Source organism: Fundulus heteroclitus, chromosome 22, assembly GCF_011125445.2.
Source record: "Fundulus heteroclitus isolate FHET01 chromosome 22, MU-UCD_Fhet_4.1, whole genome shotgun sequence".
Classification (NCBI taxonomy): domain Eukaryota; kingdom Metazoa; phylum Chordata; class Actinopteri; order Cyprinodontiformes; family Fundulidae; genus Fundulus; species Fundulus heteroclitus.
The window spans coordinates 5,632,176-5,658,642 of record NC_046382.1 but is presented as its reverse complement, the minus strand read 5'-3'; the positions used below and the strand labels follow the sequence as shown (position 1 = coordinate 5,658,642).

Here is a 26,467-nt window from a genome sequence, read left to right as displayed (position 1 = left end):
ACATACTTTTTGTGTAGTTTCTATTGCAAATATCTTGAATACATGTGAAATAAGATATAAAAAAAAACCAACAACTTACAAGCATGTTTTCAGCACGGTATGCATTTTCATGTTAAAAATGAGAAAATGAGAAACACAAAATTTGCAGGTTTTTGTTCCAGCTGAAAAAACACTGCCAACCCCTGCATGATGAGAAAAGATTAGATTTCTCCTCCTTCTGCATGCAAACAAACAAAGATCAAATAAAATTTACAGGAACATGCAGCAGTTTGAAGTTCTTTTATTTCCAAATAAGTAGGGTTGATTCATCAGTGAATGTTTCCTAACGTGTGTATGTCTGCCTAATAGACTATATTTCACTTTAACTTTTATATAGATTAGTAGGGAATAGGGCAGGTGGGATGGCCAACAGGTCGAGGCTGAGTTGTGTGAAGTTTCTAAAAGTTATTAGTTTTCTTTTGAAGCTGCTATGGTAGAGTATTAGGTCACAACCCTTATCAGAAATACAAAGTTATCATCTCGTATTTATGACAATTTTCACAGTTTTACAGAAAAATTAACAGTTGAGTGCTTATAATCAAATTTTATATACATATTTGCAAAAATCCAGCAATATCTTCTTCAAAACTTCAAAACAAAAGGGGTTCATCAAAAGCAGTTGCAATCCTTATCATATGTGCTTTTACAATGAAAATAAATCCCAATACACTTGTTACTCTTACTCACATAAGAGCTTTTCTTTTTTGATATTGAAATTTATATGATCCTCTTTACTGTAATGAAAAACAACCAAATTACCTGAATAACTATTATGGTAACCTTATTTACATCCTAAACAAGGTTCTCTTTGTTTCTGTCAACACAACAATTGTCCTTCAATGTGGTACCAGCCTGGGTTTTCTGCAGTGCCTCCGACTGGAAGAACATGAGGACAGTGGCGAGGACAGCAGAAGGGATCATCGGGGCTCCTCTTCCCTCCATTAAGGACATTTCATCTCAATGCTATGTGTCCCAAGCCCAAAACATCGTCAGTGACCCCTCACACCCCCACCATGGACTGTTCTCCCTGCTGCCCACTGGGAAGAGGTTCCACAGCATCCGCTACAGGTCCACCAGGTTCTGCAACAGCTTTTCCCCCGTTGCCATCAGACTGTTGAACTGTTGAACTGTAAACTGGACTCTGCATCACAGTTGCATCATTATTATTATAACTGTAATAACTGCAATAACATATGTGCAATAACCTATTTATACAAGGTGCTACAACCCGTGCAATAAGCCTGTGCAATAATCCTGTATAAAGTGTATAATATATGTGCAATAACCTATCTATACATAGGAGTGTACAGAATTGCATATAGCTGTATAACTGTATCTAACTGATTCTACTTACCTACTTTGACACCTTCTTCCGACTTTTGACTATTGAGCCGTTGGGACAAGTGAATTTCTCCACTGTGAGATTAATAAAGCTTATCTTATCCTATCTTATCTTATATGGCATTACCAACGTTGCCAAACTTTTGTTATCCTTTTAAATAGTACATAACTTAACGTTGCTGCATTTTTGCACAAATGCATTTTTGCACCATTATTTGTGCACATAAACAATGGTTGAATATTCTTCTGCAGACTATTTTTCTCCTGCATTGTTACATCTGATCACTCCTGCACTTTATATTGCAAATGTTGCCTTATTCAACCTGGAATTTCACTATACTGTTGTAAGCTGTAAACAACGAAATTTTGTTTTGTATGCACTCTGTTCATACAAAATGACAATAAAGTTGTCTAAGTCTAAGGTACAACTTGGATAACATTTATTCACAGAAAACCCAAAATGCTATAGGCTTCGTGTATATCCTGGTCTTTTTCTGCCTGCTAATTCGATCATAATGTGTGCGTATATGCGCTTGCTTTATTTGCCATTTTTCTTTTCACTGTCACAAACTTCTTTATCTCTCTTCCTCTTTCAGCTCTTTACAATTTGGGCTGGCAACTTATTCTGCTGGGTTGAACAGACAGCCTGTTGATTAATTGGAACACTTCCAGATTTAACTTTCGTCTCAGCTTCATATCAGGCATCAGATATGCCTGATATACCACATCTCACTTTCAGTTTTGAGGCAGATAATTAGGGTGAAGCAGTAGAGTCTGATTTGTGTGAAGTTTCTCAAAAAAATGTTTTCTATTAAAACTGCTTTGGCAGATTATTTATTCACCATTTACATCAGAAAGCGAAACTTGCCAATTTACACTAACATGTTTTACTGAAAGGGTAATAGTTGAATGCTTATAGTCAAATGCTTGATACATATTTCCAATATCTCAGTGGTAGCTTTTACATCTTTAACTTCAACAATGACAAAAAATCCCAAAATGCTTTGTAATGACATTTATGTTTCTCTTACTCACATTAAACCTTTTCTTAATATTTAAATTGTATATAATCTGCTTCACTCTAAAGACAAACCGCAAAATGGCCTGAATAATATTATAACCCTGTTTAGATCATAGTCAACTGTCTTTAACTCTAGGAAAGAGTAACCATAACTCTGTCTAAGCTGAATTATGACCAAAAGGCATTAAAAATCTGAGACTACATTGTTTGCTTCATCTGATTTACTTTACTGAATCACTATGTAATTTTATTAAACATAAATTATACATTTTCACTTAAGACTGAAATCAACCTAATCTACCTAATTGGCACTGAAAAAAGCCAAAGCAACTGAAAGGATTATAATACAAAACTAAAATACCCAGCGTTTGTATCTTCTGCAAGATGACGTGATTAAGATCAATGGTTTAATGTGTTTTATTTTCCTGAAACAAGTCTTCTTTTTTATCAAGCAGTTACACTGTCAGATAATCAAAGCTGCAGGTTTAAGCTTTACTTTTACAATAATTTTAGTTTCTCTTTCCTTATGACCCACTAATCAGTTACTGATTCAGTAATCTTATCTTCATGAACAGCAGATTCCTACAAATTGCAACGCTCATGTTCAAATTAAACCTTGAGAAATAAGGATGTTACACCCCATAACTCCTGGTTCTGCCTAAGAATAAATAAAAAATAAAAATAAACAAGTAAGGATGTTTGACAGAGCAGTGAAACTACTTTAATTATTCTTAAAAGCCAATTGGTTTTGTGCAATTTACTGTAACTTTGATCTTCTGCATACTTTAATCATAAAAATACTAAGCCCAGCATCCAGACACCTTTTTTCTTTCATCTTCAGCAAAATTCACTTTTTCATTCAGCAGAAATACATTTTTTAGGTCAGTTCTCTGATGCCAGCTGACAATCTTTTACAGTCAGTAGTCCTCCAGATTTGTGAAGGCCTGTCCATGTATTTTGTATAGTTTGCATTTTGATTATGGATAAATTATTTCACCATCCATCAAGAATAATTTAGAAATGGATGATTCCAATTCTGACCTGTTGCAAGAAACTTGACTGATCCCAAGTGATCCCAGAATAAATTGAGTAATAGTGATCCTGAGATTTGTTCCTGTCAACATGATCTTTTCCTGCATTAATGTACCAGTCTAAATTTTCCCAAAGGGAATGTTGCTGCACACAGATGAAGCTATTTAATTAACAATAACAAGCAGCAGCTTGCAGGTTTGTTCTCCTATGACAGGCTTTTAATACTTTTACTTTCGATTGTTTTGTCGATAGACAGTGGAAATCAGAAATGTACTCGCTTTATATAATGAGGTACCATCTTCTTATCGCTGTCTGAAATTAAATCAAAGCTTTTCCTAGTTTTTGACAGTTAGGATTACAAAAATATATAAATTTGCTGAAAAGCAAACTAATGATAAAGGGAATATGGGCGTACAGTTTCTCTTCCCTTAGGACCCACTAATCTACTAGATTGGAGATCTTTGCCCCTTTATTTATCTTATCTACCCGAACAGCTGATTTCTCCAGCTCATATAGAAACTGCAACACTCACATCAAACAAGAAAACATTCTGCCTAAGAACTACATGAAATTAACTAGATGAGGGTGTCATGGCTTCATAAACTTCTGATATCAATTTATGACATTCAATTCAATTCAATTTATTTTATATAGCACCATTTCATGAAATAAGTCATCTCGAGGCACTTTACAAAGTCAAATTCATTCATATTATACAGATTGGTCAAAAATGTCCTATATAAGGAAACCAGTTGATTGCATCAAAGTCCCGACAAGCAGCATTCACTCCTGGAGAAGCGTAGAGCCACAGGGAGAGTCGTCTGCATTGTCCATGGCTTTGCAGCAATCCCTCATACTGAGCAAGCATGAAGCGACAGTGGAAAGAAAAACTCCCCATTAACGGGAAGGAAAAACCTCCAGCAGAAACGGGCTCAGTATGAACGGTCATCTGCCTCGACCGACTGGGGTTACAGAAGACAGAGCAGAGACACAACAAGAGAAACAAAAAAGCACAGAAGCTCACATTGATCTAGTAATCTGTTCTACATTAGATGGTAGTAGCGGGTGAGCCGTCTTCTCTGGATGATGTCACAGTTAACAGAACGCCAGACCAGGTGTACCTACTATGAAGATAAAAGAGAGAGAGCAAAAAGTTAAAAGCTGAAATGACAACAGTCGTGCAAAACTGGAGAACAGTAAGACTTAGTAGAGTGAGAGAAATAGCAGCAGCCTAAGCCTATAGCAGCATAACTATGGAGGTAGCTCAGGATAACATGAGCCACTCTAACTATAAGCTTTGTCAAAAAGGAAAGTTTTAAGATTAGTCTTAAAAGTAGACAGGGTGTCTGCCTCACGGACCAAAACTGGGAGTTGGTTCCACAGGAGAGGAGCCTGATAGCTAAAGGATCTGCCTCCCATTCTACTTTTAGAGACTCTAGGAACCACCAGCAGACCTGCAGTCTGAGAGCGAAGTGCTCTGTTAGGAACATACGGGGTAATCAGAGCTCTGATATATGATGGAGCTTGATTATTAAAGGCTTTATACGTTAGAAGAAGAATTTTAAATTCTATTCTTGATTTAACAGGAAGCCAATGAAGGGAAGCTAAAATTGGAGAAATATGATCCCTCTTGTTGATTTTCATCAGAACTCTTGCTGCAGCATTTTGGATCAGCTGAAGACTTTGAACTGCATTTTGTGGACTTCCTGATAGTAAAGATTCAATTTGAGTTACATCAGTGAATGAAATTTAGTTTTGCTCAGTTGATTTTGGTGCATTTCTCAGAACAGAGTTCAAATTCTCAAAGCACCATCTTCAAATCATTTTGTCATTTATGTCCATCAAAAAAGCAGTTTCTCATTCCTCTGAGCAAATTGTGAATGCTTTTGTACATTCATGGAAGTAATTATGTACAATCATCTGCTTTTCTATTTTGAGTTGCTTTTGTCACGTTGATCAAAATTTATTATATGGGTTTCTGTTGAATTGTCTCAACTGAAACTGAACGAAACTGGATGGTTTGGACATGTTTTTTTCCATGAGGATAGAAGGTTCTCTGTGTAGCTTAGTAACAACGTATGATCTGAAACATAAAAAAAAAACCTCAAAATAGATATGTTATGGGGAAATACTTTTCTGTATATGTATTAAATCCCATCAGGAAAACACGTGTCACTTTGTTTACACTACAGTCAAACATATATTATAATGAAGTCAACAGTGTCAAATGACATAGAATTTTGCTTTATATTGTCTTTTTTATTGCTCCAACTTATTTGAATGCTAGGTTTGTTTAAAACCAAGTCCCTTTGTTAATGATAACAACATTAACAAGGGGACTTTTCCTTTAGAACCAAGTTTTTGAAAACCTGGAAAGGATCTCAGAGTAACTTTCTAAAAATATTTTTATTATATGCTACTTAGCTTTTGACCTTCAGAGTAACAACGTGGTTATGGAAAGAAAATGGCAGCATTAAAGCATTTTGCAGGCTGTGCTGCTGCTCTAACTGGGCAACAATAATAAAACATGCAAATGAGACTATAAAGCAGGTGTGCCTTGGGATAAATAGGCAGAAAGTGAAACCAGCTACATTAATGTAGTTATAGGAAGCTCCTCAAGAAGCAGTTTTGAAGAGTTCAACACAAAACAAGACTGTCTGGAATAAAAACCAACAAAATGTCTGCAGAAAGGTAAAGAAAGAAATATCTTTGTTTACAGAATTTAATCACATCAGGGACTAATTCTGATAACAAACTTAACACCAAAACATCCTTGAAAGAAATCCTTAAAGAAAATGTGTGAATGCATGCATTTTGAAAATCTATGATCTTATTTTCTTGAATCTTTTTCCAATCTAAAGAAGCCGAGAGCTGCTCTCAACAATTCCTTAATGTGGTTCTTTCAAGATAAAGGAATGACTCGTTTCTTCTTCTAACTTACTTATATGGATGATTAAAGGACACAAAATTAAATAAACACATCATTAAATCATTATAATATACTTTCAAATAAATAATGTAAAATAAATTCCAAGAACTGATTAAATCGTACAATATGCCTCAAAGGTGTATTTGGCTTTCCACTGCAGTTTCCAATTCAGGAAACAGTTTTTTTTTTCTTTACCTTGAGCATCTTTAATCTACCCTGGTAAAAGAAACTACTCAGACACTTCAGTCCTGGCCTGGGTTATTCACTAATAGTTAAAAAAAAATCACAAAAGTGAAATTCATAGGACATCATTCCAATAAGTCATTTGCATATAAGTGATCTCATTGGTATCATCGAGGTTTTCTGTTTTTTTTTCTCTAAAGCAACCAATTAGAAGCCACCAAGAAAATTTACATAATTGAAACCTATTCCTAATAGAAAACATGTTGAACACTCTAATAAAAATATTGATTATCTACAACCCATACACTTTTAGAGCTGCTTACCTTTGTCACATTTGTTTTTGTATGCATGCACAATGAGAATGACAGTTTTCTGTCCTACAGGTGGTCGCTGCAGAACGCCTTGTTGCATTACATCACTGAAACTCTCACTTACATGGTAGAAGTGAAAGAGTTTTATTTGGGGATCTCTAAATGGATCAATTGCAGAAAGAAAGAGCATGAGACAATGATAAGAATGAAAAAAACGGCTGACAAACTTGATACCACTTTCACCAAGTCAAAGGGCACATTGAAAGCCATTGGTAAACACATAAAGAAAAAGTTTCAGAATGATCCAGAGAGCAAACTTGCAGAACTAGAAAAGTGGCTGACTGAAGTTTTGAAAGACACCATGGAAGGTCTGGAGAAACTCAGCATCTTCTTGGATGCCATGGAGAAGCTGGCAGTCACTTCCTTACATGTGTTCACTGAGAACCAGATTGTATACCTTCCTGAGGAGTTCTGCTATGAAGAAGTTCAAGCTGTGATCAGAACTGCACAGCAAGTCAGTCCTTTCCTTTTTAAGTTCAAACGAGATGCAAAGTCCTTCTTCCTTCCTAGCCTTCACAATCTAGAGGTTCTTGGACAACAACTGGAAAAATACATAGAAGCCATTGAGGAAATATGTGAAAATCATGGGAAAAGGTAAAATTTCATTAATTTTATTTAATACTGCAGGAAAAATTAGAGAGTACTTTTTTCAGAGTTACCATTATTTTCCTCTAAAAGAGTAATGTTTATTAATTTTGGAGTGTAATTACTTCCCGTGGTCACTAGAGTAGGAGGAAAAAAAATAGAGTTAATTATATTGGAGTAATATCAAGACCACGCCCCTTAATGCTCCTTAGGTTTCGTTTCTGCCGTCATTTGCAATCCCAGCAGTGGAAGGTCAAGGTGAAGACGGATGTTTGTCGGGTAAGTCAGCAAATTACTAAAATTTATTTTATTTAAGACAAAATGTCAGCAGCATTTTGTTAGCTTATTGGAAGGTATTACTTGTGAGTAGCATTGCAGCTTGCGGGTCTCACACACGGTATAACTGCAGTTATGTCGATGCTAATGTTAGCTTCAGCACAAACTATATTTTTAAATGTGAATTTAAACCGAACTTCACTGTTAGCTTAACTTACCACGTGTGTTTTTACTGAGCTTAGTTTTTACTGCCCATTTTATCGAAGGTTTACTCTCTATTGAGTTGTGCCCTCGGTTTGCAAATGTATTTAAATTTAAAATGTTTCATGTACCAGTCTACTATATGACCGCGGTGAAGTGGTCTGTTTTCTCTGCTGTTCGGGTAGCAAGGACTATCATGAGGTTTTACCAGACTTTGGTTAATAAGTGAGGTTTTGGTGTGCACCGTCAGCAAGCACATGTGTTTGACTCTGAATTGAGTCATTACTTAGCTAGTGTGTGTTTGGACCGTTAGCAAGTATGTGTAAGGTTATCTTCTTTGAATTAAGGCATTTACATGATTGTTCTAATTTTTTTTTTCGTTCTATGGTGGTTTTTTTTTCATGAAGACCGTTTTCACCTGGTATTTTGTTAGCAAGCACGTGTATTTTACTCTGAATTGAGTCATTACTTAGCTAGTGTGGGTTTGGACCGTTAGCAAGCACGTGTCTTTTACTCTGAATTGAGTCACGGAACGAACATGTCCTCAAGGACAGTTTTGGATAGTTTTCCCGCGTAGCAAAGAGTGGAAAGGAATTATGTGAGGTTTACAGAGGTGAGCTCAAATGAAACTGGTTGACACCAGCCATTCTTTATTCACTCAGAGATGGTGTGTTGTGGTCTATGCTGGAGCGGCAGCACTGTAACGTGAATTGAAAGCCATATAAACACACTGGAAGCAAACTGAGAAAAATAAGTACTTTACCCAGCTTTCAAACAACATTTAATTAGATCCAAATGTAGAGTGATATCGAGTCTAATTGTAAATAGGGCTTTTGTAATACTTAAGCTAATTGTATCCTTCAGTGCATGAAATATATCATCTTAGTAACTTTTATTTTTTCACTTTCCATAAAGGATGCAGGCTGTAAGAGTGAAATACAGAGACCGCCAGAAATACATTTGTCATGAAGGGCAGCTGACCTTCGAATCATTTTTGGAGTGTGGTGAGTGAAACATTGCACAACCTACTGGGTGTCATATGTAAGTTAGCGGTGCTGTCTTTTATTATTATTATCATTATAATTGTTGTTTTCAAGGACCCTTAGAAAAGTATGTATTTGACTTTGGACCCCCTCTCTAAATTGTGTTTTGTGTACCCCGATAAAACGAATGATTTGAGTTAGAAATGTTCGCTGGAAAAGTATATTCACATATTAGCAAAGATCTTCATGATTTTTTTATAAAGTATGAAATCGTTGTTTTAAGTGGTCCATATCTAAAGAGATTCCAAATGTGTGACCTTTTAATAAAATTTTTATAAATTGCACAACACAATATCAATCTTTAGCAATATTGTTTTGTCTTCACAGTTTCCAAGAAGTTTGAGATTCCTACCTTGGACTTAAAAGTCTATGATGATTTGAACACTGAAGTTGACGAGGATGTATTTGCGTTTCTTGTAATGAAACCAGACCTGGGTGTGCTTGAGGTCCGTTTGCCCAAGGGTTCAGATTTTGAGGGTGAGTAACTTGTTAACTCAGAGGCTCATAATCCATGCAGTCCTGTCTAACTTTGTAATGCAACATAGTAAAGAGATGCTTATCCACATTGCATGACATTTTGAATAAACATGCCTCTTCACTAGCTCAGTGTGTGGATCCATCCTAATCTAACGGGGTCTTGTACACTACTCTTATCACAGATGATCCTCTCTTGCTAATGACATATTATAACCACACCTGTTATGTCAACATGCTAGATTCAGTCAGCCCCTCTAGAAGCCACCCCCTTTGCACCAGCAACAGCTCCTTTGATGAAGGGGACTCTGATGACACCATCATTTTACAGTCTACTCCTGTCCAAAGAAACAGAGCTGATCTGACTCGTCTCGCTCAGGTAAGCTTTGCACATGGAGGGATCAAGATGGTGATTCTGATAAAAGGGTATGGGGGAAATTAGGGCTGGACAATAATTCAATAACAATATATATCGATCGATAGACGTGTGACGCGGTAGGAAAAAAACGGGTCGATAAAAGTTCGATAAAAAACAGTTTTCATTCCTTCCTTTCAGTCTATCATATTAGTTGATGCTACAGTCACTACTTCCTCTCGACCAATCGTAATCGCGGACCCAGGCACGCCGTCACAGAGCGCCGCCCTCTCAAACCCCAACAAAGAGCACGTGAATATGTCGCAGCAAGGAGCGGCGGAGGAAACAGTCCCAAAACGGGGTTTTACTAGTTCGCCAGTCTGACAGAAATAAACCACAGTGATTTGTAAAACTTGCAAGAAACCAGTAAAAACAAAGTCTGGTAACGCAACCGTCGTCGTCGTCGGAATCCTCTGGAGGTTCTTCCAAAACAAAGCAGGTATAGCAGCTAAAATGGGCTCCCTTCTTTGTGATAAAATGACAAAGCGTCCAAGCGGCATAAGGACATCATGCATGCAGTAACGTGCTTCATAGTGATGGTGTGCCACTCTTGATCCGCGATATAAAGTTCCGGGCCGCAAGTTTTTCTCTAACAGCGCTCCCTAAATTGTGCAACTAGTGCCGGGAATCAGTTCAAAATGAGCTGCAGTCTGCGTCTTCCCACGCCACAACCTCAGACCTGCATCAGCCTCTCAATTATGAAACCTGAGGAGTAACTAGTGTACTATTCCCACCTAAATAGGCTATTTTATTTATTTATTTGGTATATTTATTTTGGACATTTTACTGGTCACTTTAGTTTATTCTTAGTCAGTATTTAATAACATAACCCAGGTCTCTTAAGTTATTTTTCTTTAAAAAAATTCTGTTATGGTTAAAAAAGTTGGTTAAATAAAGATTTAATTGGAATTATGTGTTTGTGTTTTTTATTAAAATTAAATCATTTAGCGGTATCATAAAATGTCCAGGCAGAGCTGCACATAAAATATGGGTTTAAATATTTTCAATAATTATCGATATCGATCAATATACATTTTTTTTTTTTTTTTTATCGATGAGCTTTTTTTCTATATCGTCCAGCCCTAGGGGAAATTGGTCAAGTAAATTTGAAGAGAAATATGGAACATGGTTTACATTTTTGTCACTGTAAATGTAATTGGCCACCAAATCCCTATGTCCCTTCCCTCATTTCCCCCCTTCACACTTAGCTCATTGAAAATATTCTGAGGAAGAAACCTGGAGGAGAGAGGATCCTTACCGAGTATGGTCGGACAAAAAGCTTAACAGATTCCACAAGACGTGACATGGTGAAGATCTTGGTTGCACACATGGCGAGTGAACATGGGTATGTTGTCATGTAATTAATGTCCAACCCTAACATTTATGGTTTTATTTGGTGCAGATCCAGTGCAGAAAGCATCGGCACAGCAATACTTTTGTTTAGCTCTCACATATGTGTGTGTGTGTGTGTGTGTGTGTGCGCGCACTGTAGGACAAGTCCTTCAAAGCGCGTGAAAGAGGACTACGCAAAAGGTATCACAGCCTTGTTTCCATACCTGGCTGATCCCCAGGGAACTTTGGGCTATGTAAGTACATAAAACAACTCTAAACTCTTAACTCATTACTTTTGTTACAGATCAAAAAAACAAGTGAGATTTCAATTAGATATCAACATTTCTGTATGCTGACCCTTTCTCCTAACCTCGACAAGTTAAACACAGCAGACGTCAAACTGGCTAACCTTGATTTTAGCAACTGTCTATACAGGTACATGTTAGTGTTTTAAGGATGAAAATTTTAAATACTTTCTTGTTTTTTAGGAGCAGTATTACAATCCAGTTGATGGGAGTGGATTTCTTGCATGGAGAGTGAAAACGCTTCAGAAAGAAGCCTCAGAGGGACAAAAGAAAAGAAGCCCTCAGCCGCTGACAGGTACATGAATTTGAGTGTAGTTATATTTTTCTTATGAGAATTCACGCATTAAATTCATTATTAATGTGCATAGTGACTTTTGTTACAGTAGTGGGCATTGCAGGGGTTTAGAAAAAAGACAAGTGGCTCGCTATGTAAGAGGTGAAAGTGGCTCAAATTTTTTTGGGAAGTTAAAGTATTGCATCATTAAGTGGTTTCACTGTTACAGGCGGTCCAGATTCTGGTGAGAGAACCCCCTTCTGTAAGGAAAACCAACTGGCCACAGAAACCCAGTGTTGTGAGGCCATTGCACTGATGAAGCATACAACTGATGAAGCAATTATCAGGGAGAAGATGAAACAGACCTTCACCCATCGCCAAGCAATGGTCAATGACCCAGTAAAGTCCTCTGAAATATTTACCACCTTTCCAAGATTTCTTGACATCAAGGGAATGGTAGGTCGCTCTTAAACTACCTAGCACTGAAATCGAGCTGAGATGAAAAATTACTTTAAACAGATGACATCCCTGGTAAGCCCTGGTGCACCTATTAATGATGTATGCCATGTTGTTTTCTGTATTCCATCTTGACTGCAGATAGAGCAGGATTTCAGTCTGATGTTTGGTGATGACATCTCTGCAAGGTTCCTGGAGAAGTGGCCTACTCACTACAGGCAGAGAGTCCTTGAACAAAGTCGTGGCCTCACCCAGACAAGCGACCTTGAAGATCTCCTTCATAACGCAGAATCCACAACAGAAGAACTGGAAGATGGTACACTCGAATAAAAGAGATATATGTGTGTGTGTGTGTGTGTGTGTGTATGTATGTACGTACGTGTGTATGTGTGTACGTATGTGTGTGTGTATGTGTGTATAAACATTTTAGTAAAAATGTCTACATTTCCTTTATTTTCAGGATGGGACAGTGAAATGTCATCCATCTTGCTCCTTATCCACCTCATGCCACCATCACCTCATGGCCGCAACAAAAGACCAGGAAAGCTCTCTGCCAGACAAGCCATTGACCACCTTGTGAAATTTATCAAGGTAATGTTACAGTTTATTTAAAGCTTAAGAAGGCTAACTGTTCTGTTTGTAACATTATAATAAACCCTGTGAAATCTATCTGATTTGGCTCCCCACAAATCTATCATCGTCAGCCTCATATACGCTGATATGATTAAACTGAAAAACGGGAGCTAAAAGTAAGTAAAATCTTAAAATTTGTAACTTTTTCCTTGATTTGAGCAGCTAAATAAGATTATTTGCCATGGAATGATTATTTCTAAACCTAAAATAAGATAATTAGCTAAACTGCACTTGAAATAAGATGATAGAGATGAATTTTTATTTTAAGTACAAAAATCTTATTCCATTGGCAAATAGTCTGATTTACCAGCTCAAATCAAAGAAAAATACACTAATTTCAAGATTATTTTACCAACTTTTAGTTCCCTTTTTGCAGTGTAAGTATTTTATTTCTTTTACATTTAGAAGAATAAAAAACATAAGGCTGAAAATGTTATGGTTCAATTGCATTTTGTGGCAATCAGTGATTGTGGTTGTGACGATGGGGCCTTAAACTGCAACAGATTAATTTTAATAGCAAGACTAATTATATTTTCTTGTCACAGACTGGGACCAGTGTAGAGGGGCATCTGGACAGCATCACAGAGAGCCGTCAACCCTATCTGCTGGCTGTGGGGACCCAGAGGAGCGCCATACAAAAATACTTCATTGTGATTGACAAACATGCAATCCCATGTCGGTCACCAGATGCGCTTGCCTCTTTTGATGAACTTTTCAAAGCTCATTTCGTCTTCGCTACCTCGTACAACAGGGATCTGGCCAATGTCTACCACTTCTTGCAAACCGCTGTTTACCAGATTGATGCTGCTACAACTAAGGTGAATCCCAGGGTCAAAGAGATGAGAGCTCGGATGCTGCACTGATTTTGACACATTAAGATGCTTTGGTTTGGAGGGTTCTGATGCTGCTCTGATTTATTTATTTTTTTGTTTTATACTGAAAAATATTTTCATTTGAGGGCTCTGATTTTGTACTGATTTACTTTTTTTTGCTGGGTTGAACCCTATTGCAATATTCTACTGCAGTATCTGCAGCAGCTGGTGTAGTGATTGTGTGAATATTCTACTTAATTTTATTATATTATATTTTAAGTATTATGTGTATCCCCAAAATCCTTCTTTTCCTCCCTTATATTGATTACTCTGCCCATGGAGCTTTATTCATGGAGATTTTTGTTGCAAGCTTTTGAACCATTTAAATTTTCATGTCTCATATAATGCTGTCATATTACAACAGCCAAACAATATTGACATGTATATGTTGGGTGCGCTTGCATCTATTATGCATTTAAGAATAATACAAGTTCATTGTTGAATATTAATTTCTGGTCTTTTTTTATTATTTCAAACATTTTACAATTCATTTTAAGTGAAATTTAACTCAATTAATTGTAGAATAAGGCCTCTAGTTTGAGGCAGTTACTGCTCTGTATAGAGTAAAATTTAACTCAAATAATATTAGAAATGGACCTCTATTTTGAGGCAGTTACTGCTCTGTATAGAGTAAAATTCAACTCAAATAATATTAGAAATGGACCTCTATTTTGAGGCAGTTACTGCTCTGTATAGAGTAAAATTCAACTCAAATAATATTAGAAATGGACCTCTATTTTGAGGCAGTTACTGCTCTGTATAGAGTAAAATTCAACTCTGTATTGAGTGAAATGGTGTTGGAGTTGTTTTCACTTTATGCTAAATTGAGTAAATTTTAGTCTTGTGGAGTAAAACATGAACTCTAGATAGAGTAGAAATAACTCTGAAAATTTAACTCTGTGATGGGAGTAAATTTTACTCTTTTTGGACTGGGACCAAATATTGTCTTTTTGGGAGTAAAATTTTCCTCAAATTGAGTAATTTTTACTCTTCAAAATTTACTGTGTGATAATATACTCTATTGTTGTTCTAAACCGAAAAATAACAAAAAAAATGTTGTCTTTCACAGCTTTAAATTTGAGATGTGCTTGGAAATAACTGAAGAAATTGTTGTGGATTGTGATGATATGTGTAAAAATAGTATTCAAGAGATGACATATCACATTAAGCGTCTTGACAAGATCAGGTAAGTTTTACATATTGTCACCTTCCTAAAATAATGACATATGGATTTTTTTATTAATTTTATTTTAATTTTTGCCAAAACCACCTTTAGGTATTAAAAAGGGAGTGATTTTTTGTGGGAGAAATCACTTTAGGCAAAAAAAATAATAATAATTAATAAATAAATGCTATTAAGCCATTATTTTAGGAAGGGGACAATATTTTAGCACAATTCTATTAATTTTTTCAGTCTTATTTTCTGTTGTTACGAGTTTAAAGAGGGGTTTTATGCATTTTTCAGAAACATAGCTTTTTTATAGTACAATAAAATATTACCTTCAGTTATGAAAATGCTGTATTTGTCAGAAAGCTCCTATCTTAGCCTAAAAGTTCCCACCAAGGCGTCTTAGCTTAAGAGTGATTCAGATAGTTGGTGAGACCGAGTCTGAGTAAGATGACAGAAGTTTTAGTGAGTAGGTGTGGTTAACCCCATTATTAGGTCTGACGCTGTCTTTCAAGAGTTTTGATCAGTTGACAGTACGAGAAAAAACAAAACAAAATAACAGAAATGCACTCTTAGAGATCAAAGCAGAGAAATTAGACTGGATTATGAAAATTGTGTCATGATGATGAAAACTAGCTAAATTAATTGTTTGTCACGAATTAAAATGTTTTGGATCACCTTACTTAGATCCTCATTAGAATTTTAATGTTCGCTCGCCAGACATTTTACGACGACATGTATTTTATATTAATGCACACTCACCAGACAGCATTTTTAATGGGGTTCCCTGCTTGTATAAAGCAGTCATATTTGGCAAAATGACCAACATGAAATAAAGAAAAAAAGAGTAACAAAAAAAGGAAACAAGCAGCAGCACATCTGTTCTGGGAGGAGAAGGAGTGTTGAAAGTTAAAATTGTCCCTGCATCATGGTGCAAATAGGTGGACTTTGAATTGTGCTGTTACATATCAGCCTGGAAGGTGAAGCCTACAGCAATCAAAAGCAAGGAGTTGGCATCACACGAGCAAACGTCTGCATGATTTTAGGCTACTGACATTATCATGCAATATAAACAATACTTTATTACCTATTTTATATATATATATATATATATATATATATATATATATATATATATATATATATATATATATATATATATATATATATGTATATATATATATATGTATATATATATATGTATATGTATATATATATGTATATATATATGTATATATGTCACTACGATATATGGGTGTCACTACGAGCTACTTTGTATGTTTTAGTAAATTTTCTTGAATTAATTTTGATCACAAACCAGGTAGACAAATTTTACTCATCTTTATACAGAATTAACAATTAAAAAAATTCTTCCACAGGATGGATGAGCACTTTCGGATGGAGATCCTATTCCAGGGAGTCTCCTCATCTGGTTTCATCGATGTATTTGCTGCTAATAAGGATAAAATGCTAAGGTTTCTGAATGACCTGGAGCAGTGTGCTGATGAGTTAGACAGGATGAACAAAGGAGCAAAGATCTCCAATCTGGCGGGCAGCTCAGTGAAAACAACTGGAGATGCACTCAGCGCTGCAGGTGTCGCGTTAACACCATTTACAGGTGGAGCATCTTTAGGGCTGACACTTCTCGGTTCAGTGATGGGGGTAGCAAGTGAAACCAACAGTGTGGTAACAACCTTAACAAAGGCTGGAGTTAATCATACTTCTCAGAATAAGGCAAATAAAACTTTCCAAAGTTTCATGGAGGTTTTCCAAAAGATCCAGGATTGTCTGGATGAAGGGATGAAACACTCGACAGTAAATCTGAAGCCAAGTAAGACAAAAGTCTTGGTGAACTTAGGCAAGAGTGTTGTTAAATTAAATCCCTTAGGAAGTGCCATGATTAGTGGTGCTTCTGTTTTAAAAAAAATGGTTGCAGGGAAAAGTAAAAACCCTTCAACCCAGCACATGCTGGGTGATGGAACTACATCACGGAGCATGTCCTCAGATGCTCCTGATACTTCAGATGTTACAGATTCTGGTCAGAGTGTGGTGAAAGATCTTCTGTCAGAGGAACTTCTTGGTACTGGAGCTGAGGTCTTCCTTGCTGGCAGGCATGTCTTTTCTACTGTCAAAGAAAGCAAGAAGGTGCTCAAAGACAGCAAGACTAAAGTCTCAACGTTCCTCACAGATCGAGTTGCATTATTTCGTTCACAGATAGAGTCATGGGACAAGATCCATAACTCTTTGCAACTTTGTGAAAGCAGCCTGACCAAAGAAGAAAACAGAAATATTCTCGAAGAGCCATTTTATCTAGGAGACAAAGTATAACTTCACTGAACCAAATGTAACACTTTCTTTACATAAAAAACATAATTTATCTCAAATATTGTAGAAAAATCGGTCTAAATCTGTGACAGTGAGCATTTCTCCTTTGCAGAGATGTTCCATCCCACCTCACAGGTGTGGCATATCAAGAAGCTGATTAGACAGGATGATTATTGCACAGGTGTGCCTTAGGCTGGCCACAGTAAAAGGTCCTAAAATGTGCTTTATTGTGGGGGTCTGAAAACCAGTTCATATCTGGTGTGACCACCATTTGCCTCACGCAAAGCAACACATCTCAGAGAGTTGGCAGAGAGTCGGTTGGTGATTGTGGCCTGTGGATTGTCGGTCCACTCCTCTTCAATGACTGACCGCAGTTGATGGACTAGGGCTGTCTGTCTCTTTTAGTCTCTTCTCTCTTGATGAATAGGCCACATGGCCTCATCTGCATCACACTCAATATTTCCCCTTGAGATGCACCTAGGAAAAAATCTTCTTGCATGCCTAATCCATCCTTGACATGCCTCTGCATCTATATCATGGGCAGCAGCAGTCATTGCATTGAGCAAGGGCATCTGCTCATAGGGGCAGTGATCATATACTTTCCATCTCCATGCACTGAAGAATTCCTCTATAGGAATAGATACAGACATATCTGCATATACTGTATAGCAGCAATACCTGCTCTCCCGTCTAAAAACTCTAACAATGGATGCAATCGTGTTTCTATTGAGAAAAGTTTGGACTCTTTGTCCCTCCCCTCTAAGTGAAAGGCCATCATTTACCACATGATCAATCGTAGTTGCCTGAATTTCATCTGTAACTTGAGCCCTTCCAGCTACACCACCACCTTGCACACGGATTCCTCTTCCTCATAATCTTCTTCCCCTGACCCATCTACCTCTTACTCTGACTCTCATCTACTTTAGACCATTCATGCTTGCAAAGAACAACACAAAACATGGTACCTTTTACGTAAAGCCTGCATACTGATTGCAAATTGAATAATTGTGTAAAGAAGTGTCAAACAGGTGCTTCAGTGATTTCATTCCAATCAAGAAGTTTCTAAGAGCTTGGAACATGTGGTTTCTGTTTTGCTACCACAGCTAAAGCAATGGAGTTTGGACTGCATGAATGACATCTGCGTTAACTATTTTGGAAGAGGGCGGGGAAAATGTGTCAAACCAATGAGAATGGGTTAACTCATTTGCAAGAGGTGTCTTTTGCTCTGCTGAGGTGGTGATGCTGAAAACTTAGAGGTTGCCAGTTTCTTCAAACAGGTCAAAGCAATCAACAAAAACTGTAATTGATTAAGAATGTCATTGTGTTCTCTGTAACAAACATGTATTTTTAAAAAGTAGTCATTAAAGGAATTGCATTAGTTAATTTTTTGTAAAGTATGAAAGGACCTAAAATCTGAGCATTTATTTCAAGATGTGCTTCAAAAACAAATTTAATTAGCTTTTAGTTTAATATCTTAGTATTTTTCATGATTTTACTCTTTCTTGATGACTGACTGAACTATTTCAGTTTTTTTCTATAGCTTTGGCTGTGGTTATGTAAATGATTAAAAAACGCTTGGCAAGGTTGTGTGCTTTAGTGTAAACTTTATTTTATCATAGTATTTTGTTTAAATCTTTCATATAACCGTTAAGCCAAATATGCATTTCTATGCCATTAAACATTTTTAAAACAAGGCAACTGCAATGTGATTTCATGTTTGTGTATGTGTTTACTGTAGTTGAAATAATGTTTTATTGTTTTTCATATCATATATCAGATACTACAAGTGAGTAAATTAACCAGCATTAATTTAATGAATAGATAAGGCCAAGATAAGTCAATAAACATTCTAAACAAAGCCAATAAAAAAACAGCAAATCTAAAGAAATGCACGGCCAAAGGTCCTTGTAGAATGCAAAGTTGTCACTTCTACTTCTGATGTTGTAATAAACTGGCAACCCAATTTAGAATTAATTTTAAATTCTTTGGCTTTGTCTAAGGATCACAGGGGGCTTTGTACTTGAACATTTTTGGACTGGGTCCATCATCCAACAATGTTTCACAGTTAATGTTTAGTGTTAGATATCAGTGGTAAGTGGTATTATCGTTATTTGGGTTAAATTCCAAAAGCCTTTTGTAATTTTCTTAAGTCGAGTCACTAAATTTGTGATTCATCTCAACTTCGAGTTCAGGTCATATAACTCAGACCATCACAAATGTTAAATAAGTATTACTAAGCTAAAAACCTGATTTCAATTTTTTAGATAAAGCATTGTGCGTTAAGAATTGTGCAATCAACTTGAGAACATAGAGGGCTGTGAGCGCTCAATTATAAAATAATTTGTAGTGTCTAAAATTAACATGTTCACACTTACACACTACACATCCTAAGCAACAGCTGCAAATTGACTGACTTAGAGAACAATGATTTCCCACAACATGCAGCAGATATTCCTTGCAGGCAGGATGTCTGATGTGTTTTCACCCTGTGATCAGATTGTTATCTATCTTTTTGGTTGCACAGAGCTAAGAAAGTGCAGAGTTTTATCTTTTATTTAACTGAAATCTAACAACATAAGATCAGTACAATAACCATCCAAACTGAAGGTCTATGCTGTGTCATGGCTGCACCTGAGATAATAAAAGTAATCCAGTGGAACGTGGTGTGGGAAGCGTCATGGTCTGCACTCCAATGTGACAGAAAAAAGAAAATATTGAGACACTATATGTTGCTGCTAACATTTCCTTTAACTGTTTATGGGTCCTTAAGGCTTTGGATGTCGTGGGATTGTTTTGGTTAACATGATTCTGCAATATTGCATGGACATTGGGGCAATTGCAATGGATTGGCAGACAGGGGTGGTGATAGACTATAGAGGGATCACCCCTGTATGCCTCCCTGTTAATAGTCTATTCAGGGTTTCTGGACTAGGTCTCCACCCTCAGCAGGGTCCTGGAGGGTGTATGGGAGTTCGCCCAACCAGTCTTCGTATGCTCTGTGGACTTGGAGAAGGCATTGTCTCTCAGGAAATCCAGTGGACTTGCCTCCATTTTGGTGATCATTTGTTGCATCACCTCCTCCAGGCAATTCTGCAGCTTCATCACATCTACCATGAGGCTTTAGAAGACTTTGCTGGCTTTCTTCTGTTGTGCGATTAATGCCCACCAGCAGAGTAAGCTGCTGTTGACTCCGCTGGTAACTTCCTTGGTCAGAGCCAGAGACACTCCTGCTTTGACAGGGATCAAGGGCAAGCCAACGATGGAGTGTACGCTGCCGACTGCTCCTACAGAGCTACCTACCACGCTGGAGTTCTTTGCTCCTTAATTTATGCTGTCCAACTGGAGAACATTCACCTCCAGTTCATTTAGGAAGTCCGACATCCTCGGCTGATGGCTGAACTCCTTTATAAAAATCATGATTTGAATTATCCTGGAACAGGAACATGGTTTGAAAGTTTGGATCCATCCTGAGACAGGAAGAGAGAATAGACAATGCATGTGAAAACTGGGATAATTTAGAAATTTCTCAATAAAAATCAAGTGTAAAACTCCTCCTTATTTAAAAAAAATGTCCTCCATTGTCCCTCCAGTGACACTACACTTTTCCCACAGGACAGTTCAATCACTTTTTCAAGCATTTTCAAGGTAAGTTTTCAAAAAGTTCCAGCATCTTAGCAACAATACAAATAAACTTAAGAAGACAGTTTTGTAATGTTTTATTAGGACCATTGCAAGAAAAAATTATAAATGAAATTACAAAAAATAACTCATAAAATAATAAAGTTCAAATAATATCAGTATAAATTCAGTTTATTTTGAGAATAAAAACAATATTATGACAGTTTGTAAACTACGACTATATTCTTTGTAATACTATGACTATGTCCTTGTATTAGTCCCAGACTAATGCACTTATACACCCAGTAGCAGCACAGCTACCAGGTGTTGAGGAAAATAAATATCTTAGTTGTATTCGTATGGAAGAACTAAAGGAATGCAGGGTTGTTGACTGTCACTCTCTTTGAGGGTAAGATAACATGCAGTTGGGTTTTATGGCAGGGGGTAGGTCATTTGGCTTGAACTTTTGCGGAGAAGAACATCGTCTTTGTTCGAACAGATAGATCCAAATTTGACACCACCCCCTCCTGAAGAGATGGGAGGGAGTCAGCCTTTTAAAAGATGTGTTCAGAGTTGTGAAAGTCAGACAGAACTCTTTTACATCACCAGGATGTCAGCTTGTAATGAATACAACAAAATGGTAATGTAAAATGTTGTCTCCGTTGGGAATTCCTAATGGATTAAATATGCATATTACAATGTTTACCTCTGATCAATGTTTTTCTCATTTTACTGTCAAATCTTAAACTGGGGTAAAAATGGGCCTTCAGAGCTAAGCAGGATTAGGCCAGTACTTTAAAATCAACAATTTGGTCAGCCGTGACCAGGATTTGACAGTAAGTGGAGGAACTTTTTAAATTTGGGCATGAAGAAGTAATCTTTACGACACCACAGGGTCGTTCCCGAAAAGGTAAGAAGATTTTTGATTCTCCTTTGGCAAAATGTTTGACGTTTAGGATAAATTTAAATGGTGCTGTAGATGAGAAGCTTTCTTCTCAAAATATCAGGGGTTAAACAGAGCAACTAGTATGAGAGGATTGAATAGAATGTATGTTGAAACCGAGAAAGGACTGAATGGGATTTATGTTTAAGTTTATGTAAAATAAGATAGAAACGATAAAATATAAATAAAAGAAAATAAAAAAAATAAAATACAAAGAAAAAAAGAGTTCTAAGATTTGGCCACCTTAACTTCAGGCTGACGAGTTCTGATGATTTTTAGGGCTGAGATGGGGCGCTATCTCTGGAATATGGGACTTCCAAAAGAAGCGTAGCGATAGGAAACGATCAAGATACGTTAATATTTTAAAAAGTTGAGTTAAATTGATGTTGAAGTTGCTTGAAAATAAAACATTTTCAAGCAACTTAATAAAAAAGTTATAAGGAAACATTGCTTCCATGAAAACAGCGGCAGCCGGCATGGGATGTTGGAAGCTTTTACAACGGGTCTGGCATCTTGGTGGCATCCTGGCATCCTATGGCCTTATCCTAGCATCTTCGTGGCACCTAACGGCCACAGACTTTGTAAGTGTGCCAGCGTGTTTTCAAGTGATGTTTTTATATCACCACATTTGTTTTTCTTATCACGAGTTAAACCACTCATACAGTAACGTTATAAGTTTCCTATTGAGTTGCTTGAAAATGTTTGTTAAATTATATGAATTTAACACATGAATAATTGAAAGTAAATATATAATAGGTATTAAATAACCCCAAAATCAAAGCATTTTCCCATAAACAGTGACAGAAGGACAGCAGGTGGCCTGCCAGCTTAGTGACACCTTGTGGTGGCTGCATGCCACAAGGCTGCCACAAGGCTGGCGAAAATTCCACAAGCTTTTATTGGAAATGATATCAATACAACATGATTATTTGGAAGTAGTTATAGACTAACAGGTATCTATAACAAATCATTTGCCCACACACAGCAACAGGAATGCAGCAACAGCCATGACATCTTCTTGGTAGGCACATGCCAGTGAAAGTGCTGCTGCCACCACAAGAGCCACTATTAGCTGCTGCGACCACCGGAAGTGCCACTAGTAGCCGGAGGTGTCACAGGAAGTGCCACTATTACCTCCACCGCCAGCTTTTATTGCAAATAATACAAATAAAATATGATTATTTAGAAGTAGTTATAGTCTAACAGGCGTCTATAACAAACAGTTTGCCTAAAAACAGAAACAGCAGTACAGGAAGAGCCGTGGCACCTTCTTGGCAAGATCATGCCAGTGAAAGTGCCACACCATGCCACAGGAAGTGCCAGTGTCCGATGCCGCTGCCACAAATTGAGCCTGCTGTATCTCCAAAAAGGAGAAGATTCCGGCATGTACCAAAAATGTTCACACCTGCCTATTGGAGTTCCTGGTAACCCAGAAGGTCTCCTCCCCCGTCTGAGGAGTCTACCCCATGGGGGTTAGGAAGGCAAGGATGACCAAAAGGGGAAAGCATCTTCATCGGGAAATACCACAGTCCACCATTTCTCATACACAGGATTGTCCAGGAAGTCAACTTACACAGAGGATTAGGACCGGATGAGAAGAAAAGACAAATCCTCTGCTCATCAAAGTTTCATTTAGAGTTCATTAGTATCAGCAAATGTAGGAGCGTAAGCTTAGTTAAATAAATTATATTCTTGTGATTGTTTTGCTTCTGTTAGTACTTCACCCTGATAAACATAGCTAATTAAAGAAAAATATAAAACGCTAAAGAATATGAGGACATTGAGTTATTAGTCATTTTGATCATTGAGTTCTATGATGATTGTAAAATAGTAATGGTTTCGTTTCAGGAAGTATTAGGTTTTTAAACCTAGTTTAAACAACAACCTGGTGATTTATTATTTTCCGAGTCACTAATTTTTTTTCTAGCTCACATACCAAGTTCATGTTGGTAAAAAGAGGAATAGCAGCTGCAAACGGCTGGGGGTTGCAAATCCTCATCATGGCAAGGCTACTAAGAGGTTAAATGGCAATAAGAAGAAGGAGAAGAAGGCCGCTTGGAAGGAAGGTGGTTGTTAGCAGCCAGACGAATATTCATCCACGCCTACTTGAATAGATAACCCAGAATTCTGGACCAGGCACCCGACAGACTTAGGAACCTCTGTCCTGTTAGATGAGAGCTGGATAGAGTTAACCTCTCAAAATTCTGTAGTTAGAGGGGAAATTCTTAACATTTAGACAAAAACAGAAAAAACTTTTTGAAGGTTCTGCTGGATCATGGGTCTCGGCGGTCCTCTCACAGTCCTCCTGTCAGGACTCAGCCAGCAGAGCCGTGCAGTTCTGCCGGCCCTGTCCTCTCTGCTTCCCTCCGCAGGTGTTTGCGGTTGACTGGTGGGCGGGGCACGCACACCTACGGTTGGTTCAGCAGCGTCAGGCCGCGCTACAAGAACTGCGCACAGACAGCAGGAGGATGCCAGAGTATTAACCTGAGTGGTAAGCGAAAGGCCGCTGTCTTTGACAGATCTCCAGTTTTCTACAAACTGATCCTCTCTCTGTGCTCTCCAGGTCTCACCTCGAGCTCCCCTGATCGCCCTTCCTGGCGGATCTCCCTCTTGAAGTCACCTGTGCCCGCTCAGTACGGTTCCTCGGATCCCTTCCCCGTGCCAAGCCTCCGAGCTGAAGCCCCTCGGGACTCACCTGGTTCCTCCTGCTGCTCCCGGACCTCTGGATTCTCTGGCGCTGCTCGGATTCCATTCAGCCTGCGCCCGCCGGTCACTCAGACACCTGCCACCAGCTCCATCAGGCAAGGCTGAGTCTGCTCCATCCTCCCCGGCCCGGTTTCCTGCGCCCAGTGGTGAGCTTATGCCAAACTCTAACGTTGATAGGTTCCATCAACCCCTTCTGACGTCTCCCTTTTTTAATTTGTTATGTGGTCACATAACCTGAGCCCTCTCTGGGACCTCCAGCTGACAGTTGGACCACCACAAAACATGGAGCTCTAATGAAGCCATGAGAAATATTGGAAACAAGAGCTTGCAGCTATAATTAAGTTTGGTGATTGGGCACGGGGAGAGAGCTGCATAGAGGAGTGCACGGTTTCTCTGACCATGTTACGATAAGTGAGGAAGTGCAGAAGTTCATTGAACATGTTTGGCAAGAAAGCTTAAACTGTGGAATAGATTGTACATTTTTTTGTGTTCCTTTTTTCAATAAACGAAAAAAAGAAGAGTTTGCCTGAACACAGGATGTTTTGTTTGAAACACACATCAGACATACACTCCCAAGAACAGTTTTAATGGAAAGCTAAACACAAACACTTAAGTTTTCTCATGATACAGCTGACAGTTGACAGTGGAATATTTCGAAGCGAGGAAATTATACGACTGGATTTGTTGCACAGGTGGCATCCAATCAACGTTCCACTCTGGCATTCAGTTTGCTCCTGAGAGCGACCCTTTCTTTCACAAATCTTTGCAAAAACTGTCTGCATGCCGATGTGCTTGATTTTATACACCTGATGCCATAGAAGTGATTGGAACACCTGGTTATAATAATTTGGACAGGTGAGCAAATACTTTTGCATTATAGTGTATGTTACGGCCCCTGGCCTCTGGAGGCTGTGCAGGCTTCATCGTTATTCAAATTCAGCTGTGTTAGAACACCTACCTGATTGGCTGCCGGAAGGCTGCAGAGGAGCTGCAACCTCAATGGACCAGCAGACCCACCTGCACCAGTATAAAAGACTCTAGAACTCATTCCTTCTTTGGGGGGGACAGCTAGTACGAAGTGGCTTTTGATAAGCTGTTCCCCCACTGTTGGTGGTTTCAATTGTTTTGGGCCCATTTTGAATTAGTTGTGCTTCCTAGTTTGGTTATACACATTGTAATTCAATTTACACTAAGCACTGTTAAGATTGTCAGACCTTTATTTTGTGTTAAACTGGGTTGTATTGTTTTTGTGTTTGTGTTTTTGTAATAAATCCCCATTTTTATTACACTCATGTCTCTGGACACATTTTTAGGTGAACCCCTAGACCATGGGGGTGTAACAGTGTATATTACTAATTTACTCGTTATTAACTGTAATTACTGTTTGAATTGATATTAGACACATGCTTCTTAGTCTGTGTGATTTTATGTGTTTTATGATATTTCATGGGGACTTCCATTGCTTTCAACATTGTATTTGATTGCACTGAGGCATTCATCATGGGGCTGAGGAGTAGGAATGTTCAAGGTATTCTCTCTATCTGTATGTCTGTCGCAATTAGACCCACGTCTGAGACCAACACACACACACACACACATGGGGATCTTTGCATGGCTGGCCAATGTGTGGCTTGGCTCCTGGATCAGCTTTCTCCTGCACAGCGTAGAAAGATCACTGCGGCTTTGATTTTGATTTTTGCTTCGCAGAAAAAAACAGTTTATTTAGCTTGGTCCATCCTGCACATGTTGGTGGGTCTCTGAACCCCATGCGGGCCCACAGTCGCTTTGTCCCTCCTGACTAGAGTGTCGTGGCCAGGAAAAAGAGAGTGTCTCCTGAGTTTTATAGTTGTGGTCACCTAGCTGTGAGGGGCGGTTTCCTAGCAAGTCAGTCTGCAGCTTCTAATAGCATCAGAGACATTCTGATG

The 26,467-nt window shown here is 37.9% G+C and overlaps 2 protein-coding genes across 3 annotated transcripts; both read left to right on the top strand.

Moving 5' to 3' along the window:
- Positions 1-6,893: 6,893 nt before the first annotated feature.
- On the top strand, positions 6,894-24,647 carry LOC118557041. Its single transcript, XM_036125925.1, has 6 exons — positions 6,894-7,510; positions 14,852-14,968; positions 16,330-16,781; positions 16,887-17,061; positions 24,209-24,327; positions 24,400-24,647. Exons 1-6 carry the CDS (start codon positions 6,894-6,896, stop codon positions 24,645-24,647), a joined length of 1,728 nt encoding a protein of 575 aa, XP_035981818.1.
- Positions 7,549-14,231, top strand: LOC110368066. 2 transcript variants are annotated; one of them, XM_036126520.1, is made up of 11 exons: positions 7,549-7,780; positions 8,894-8,982; positions 9,349-9,498; positions 9,738-9,874; positions 11,119-11,255; positions 11,403-11,496; positions 11,731-11,842; positions 12,051-12,277; positions 12,419-12,593; positions 12,738-12,868; positions 13,456-14,231. In XM_036126520.1, exons 1-11 carry the CDS (start codon positions 7,770-7,772, stop codon positions 13,771-13,773), a joined length of 1,581 nt encoding a protein of 526 aa, XP_035982413.1. In that variant the 5' UTR covers positions 7,549-7,769; the 3' UTR covers positions 13,774-14,231. The 2 variants fall into 2 exon arrangements, with proteins under 2 accessions (XP_035982413.1, XP_035982414.1); XM_036126521.1 differs by lacking the exon at positions 8,894-8,982.
- Positions 24,648-26,467: the final 1,820 nt, after the last annotated feature.

Coding starts and splice junctions, on each gene's coding strand:
- LOC118557041 (XM_036125925.1), top strand. CDS start 6,894: ATGCACAATGAGAATGACAGTTTTCTGTCCTACAGGTGGTCGCTGCAG. Junction 14,969..16,329: donor AAGCGTCTTGACAAGATCAG/GTAAGTTTTACA, acceptor ATTCTTCCACAG/GATGGATGAGCACTTTCGGA. Junction 24,328..24,399: donor CCAGAGTATTAACCTGAGTG/GTAAGCGAAAGG, acceptor TGTGCTCTCCAG/GTCTCACCTCGAGCTCCCCT.
- LOC110368066 (XM_036126520.1), top strand. Junction 12,278..12,418: donor TTCTTGACATCAAGGGAATG/GTAGGTCGCTCT, acceptor TCTTGACTGCAG/ATAGAGCAGGATTTCAGTCT. Junction 12,594..12,737: donor AACAGAAGAACTGGAAGATG/GTACACTCGAAT, acceptor CTTTATTTTCAG/GATGGGACAGTGAAATGTCA.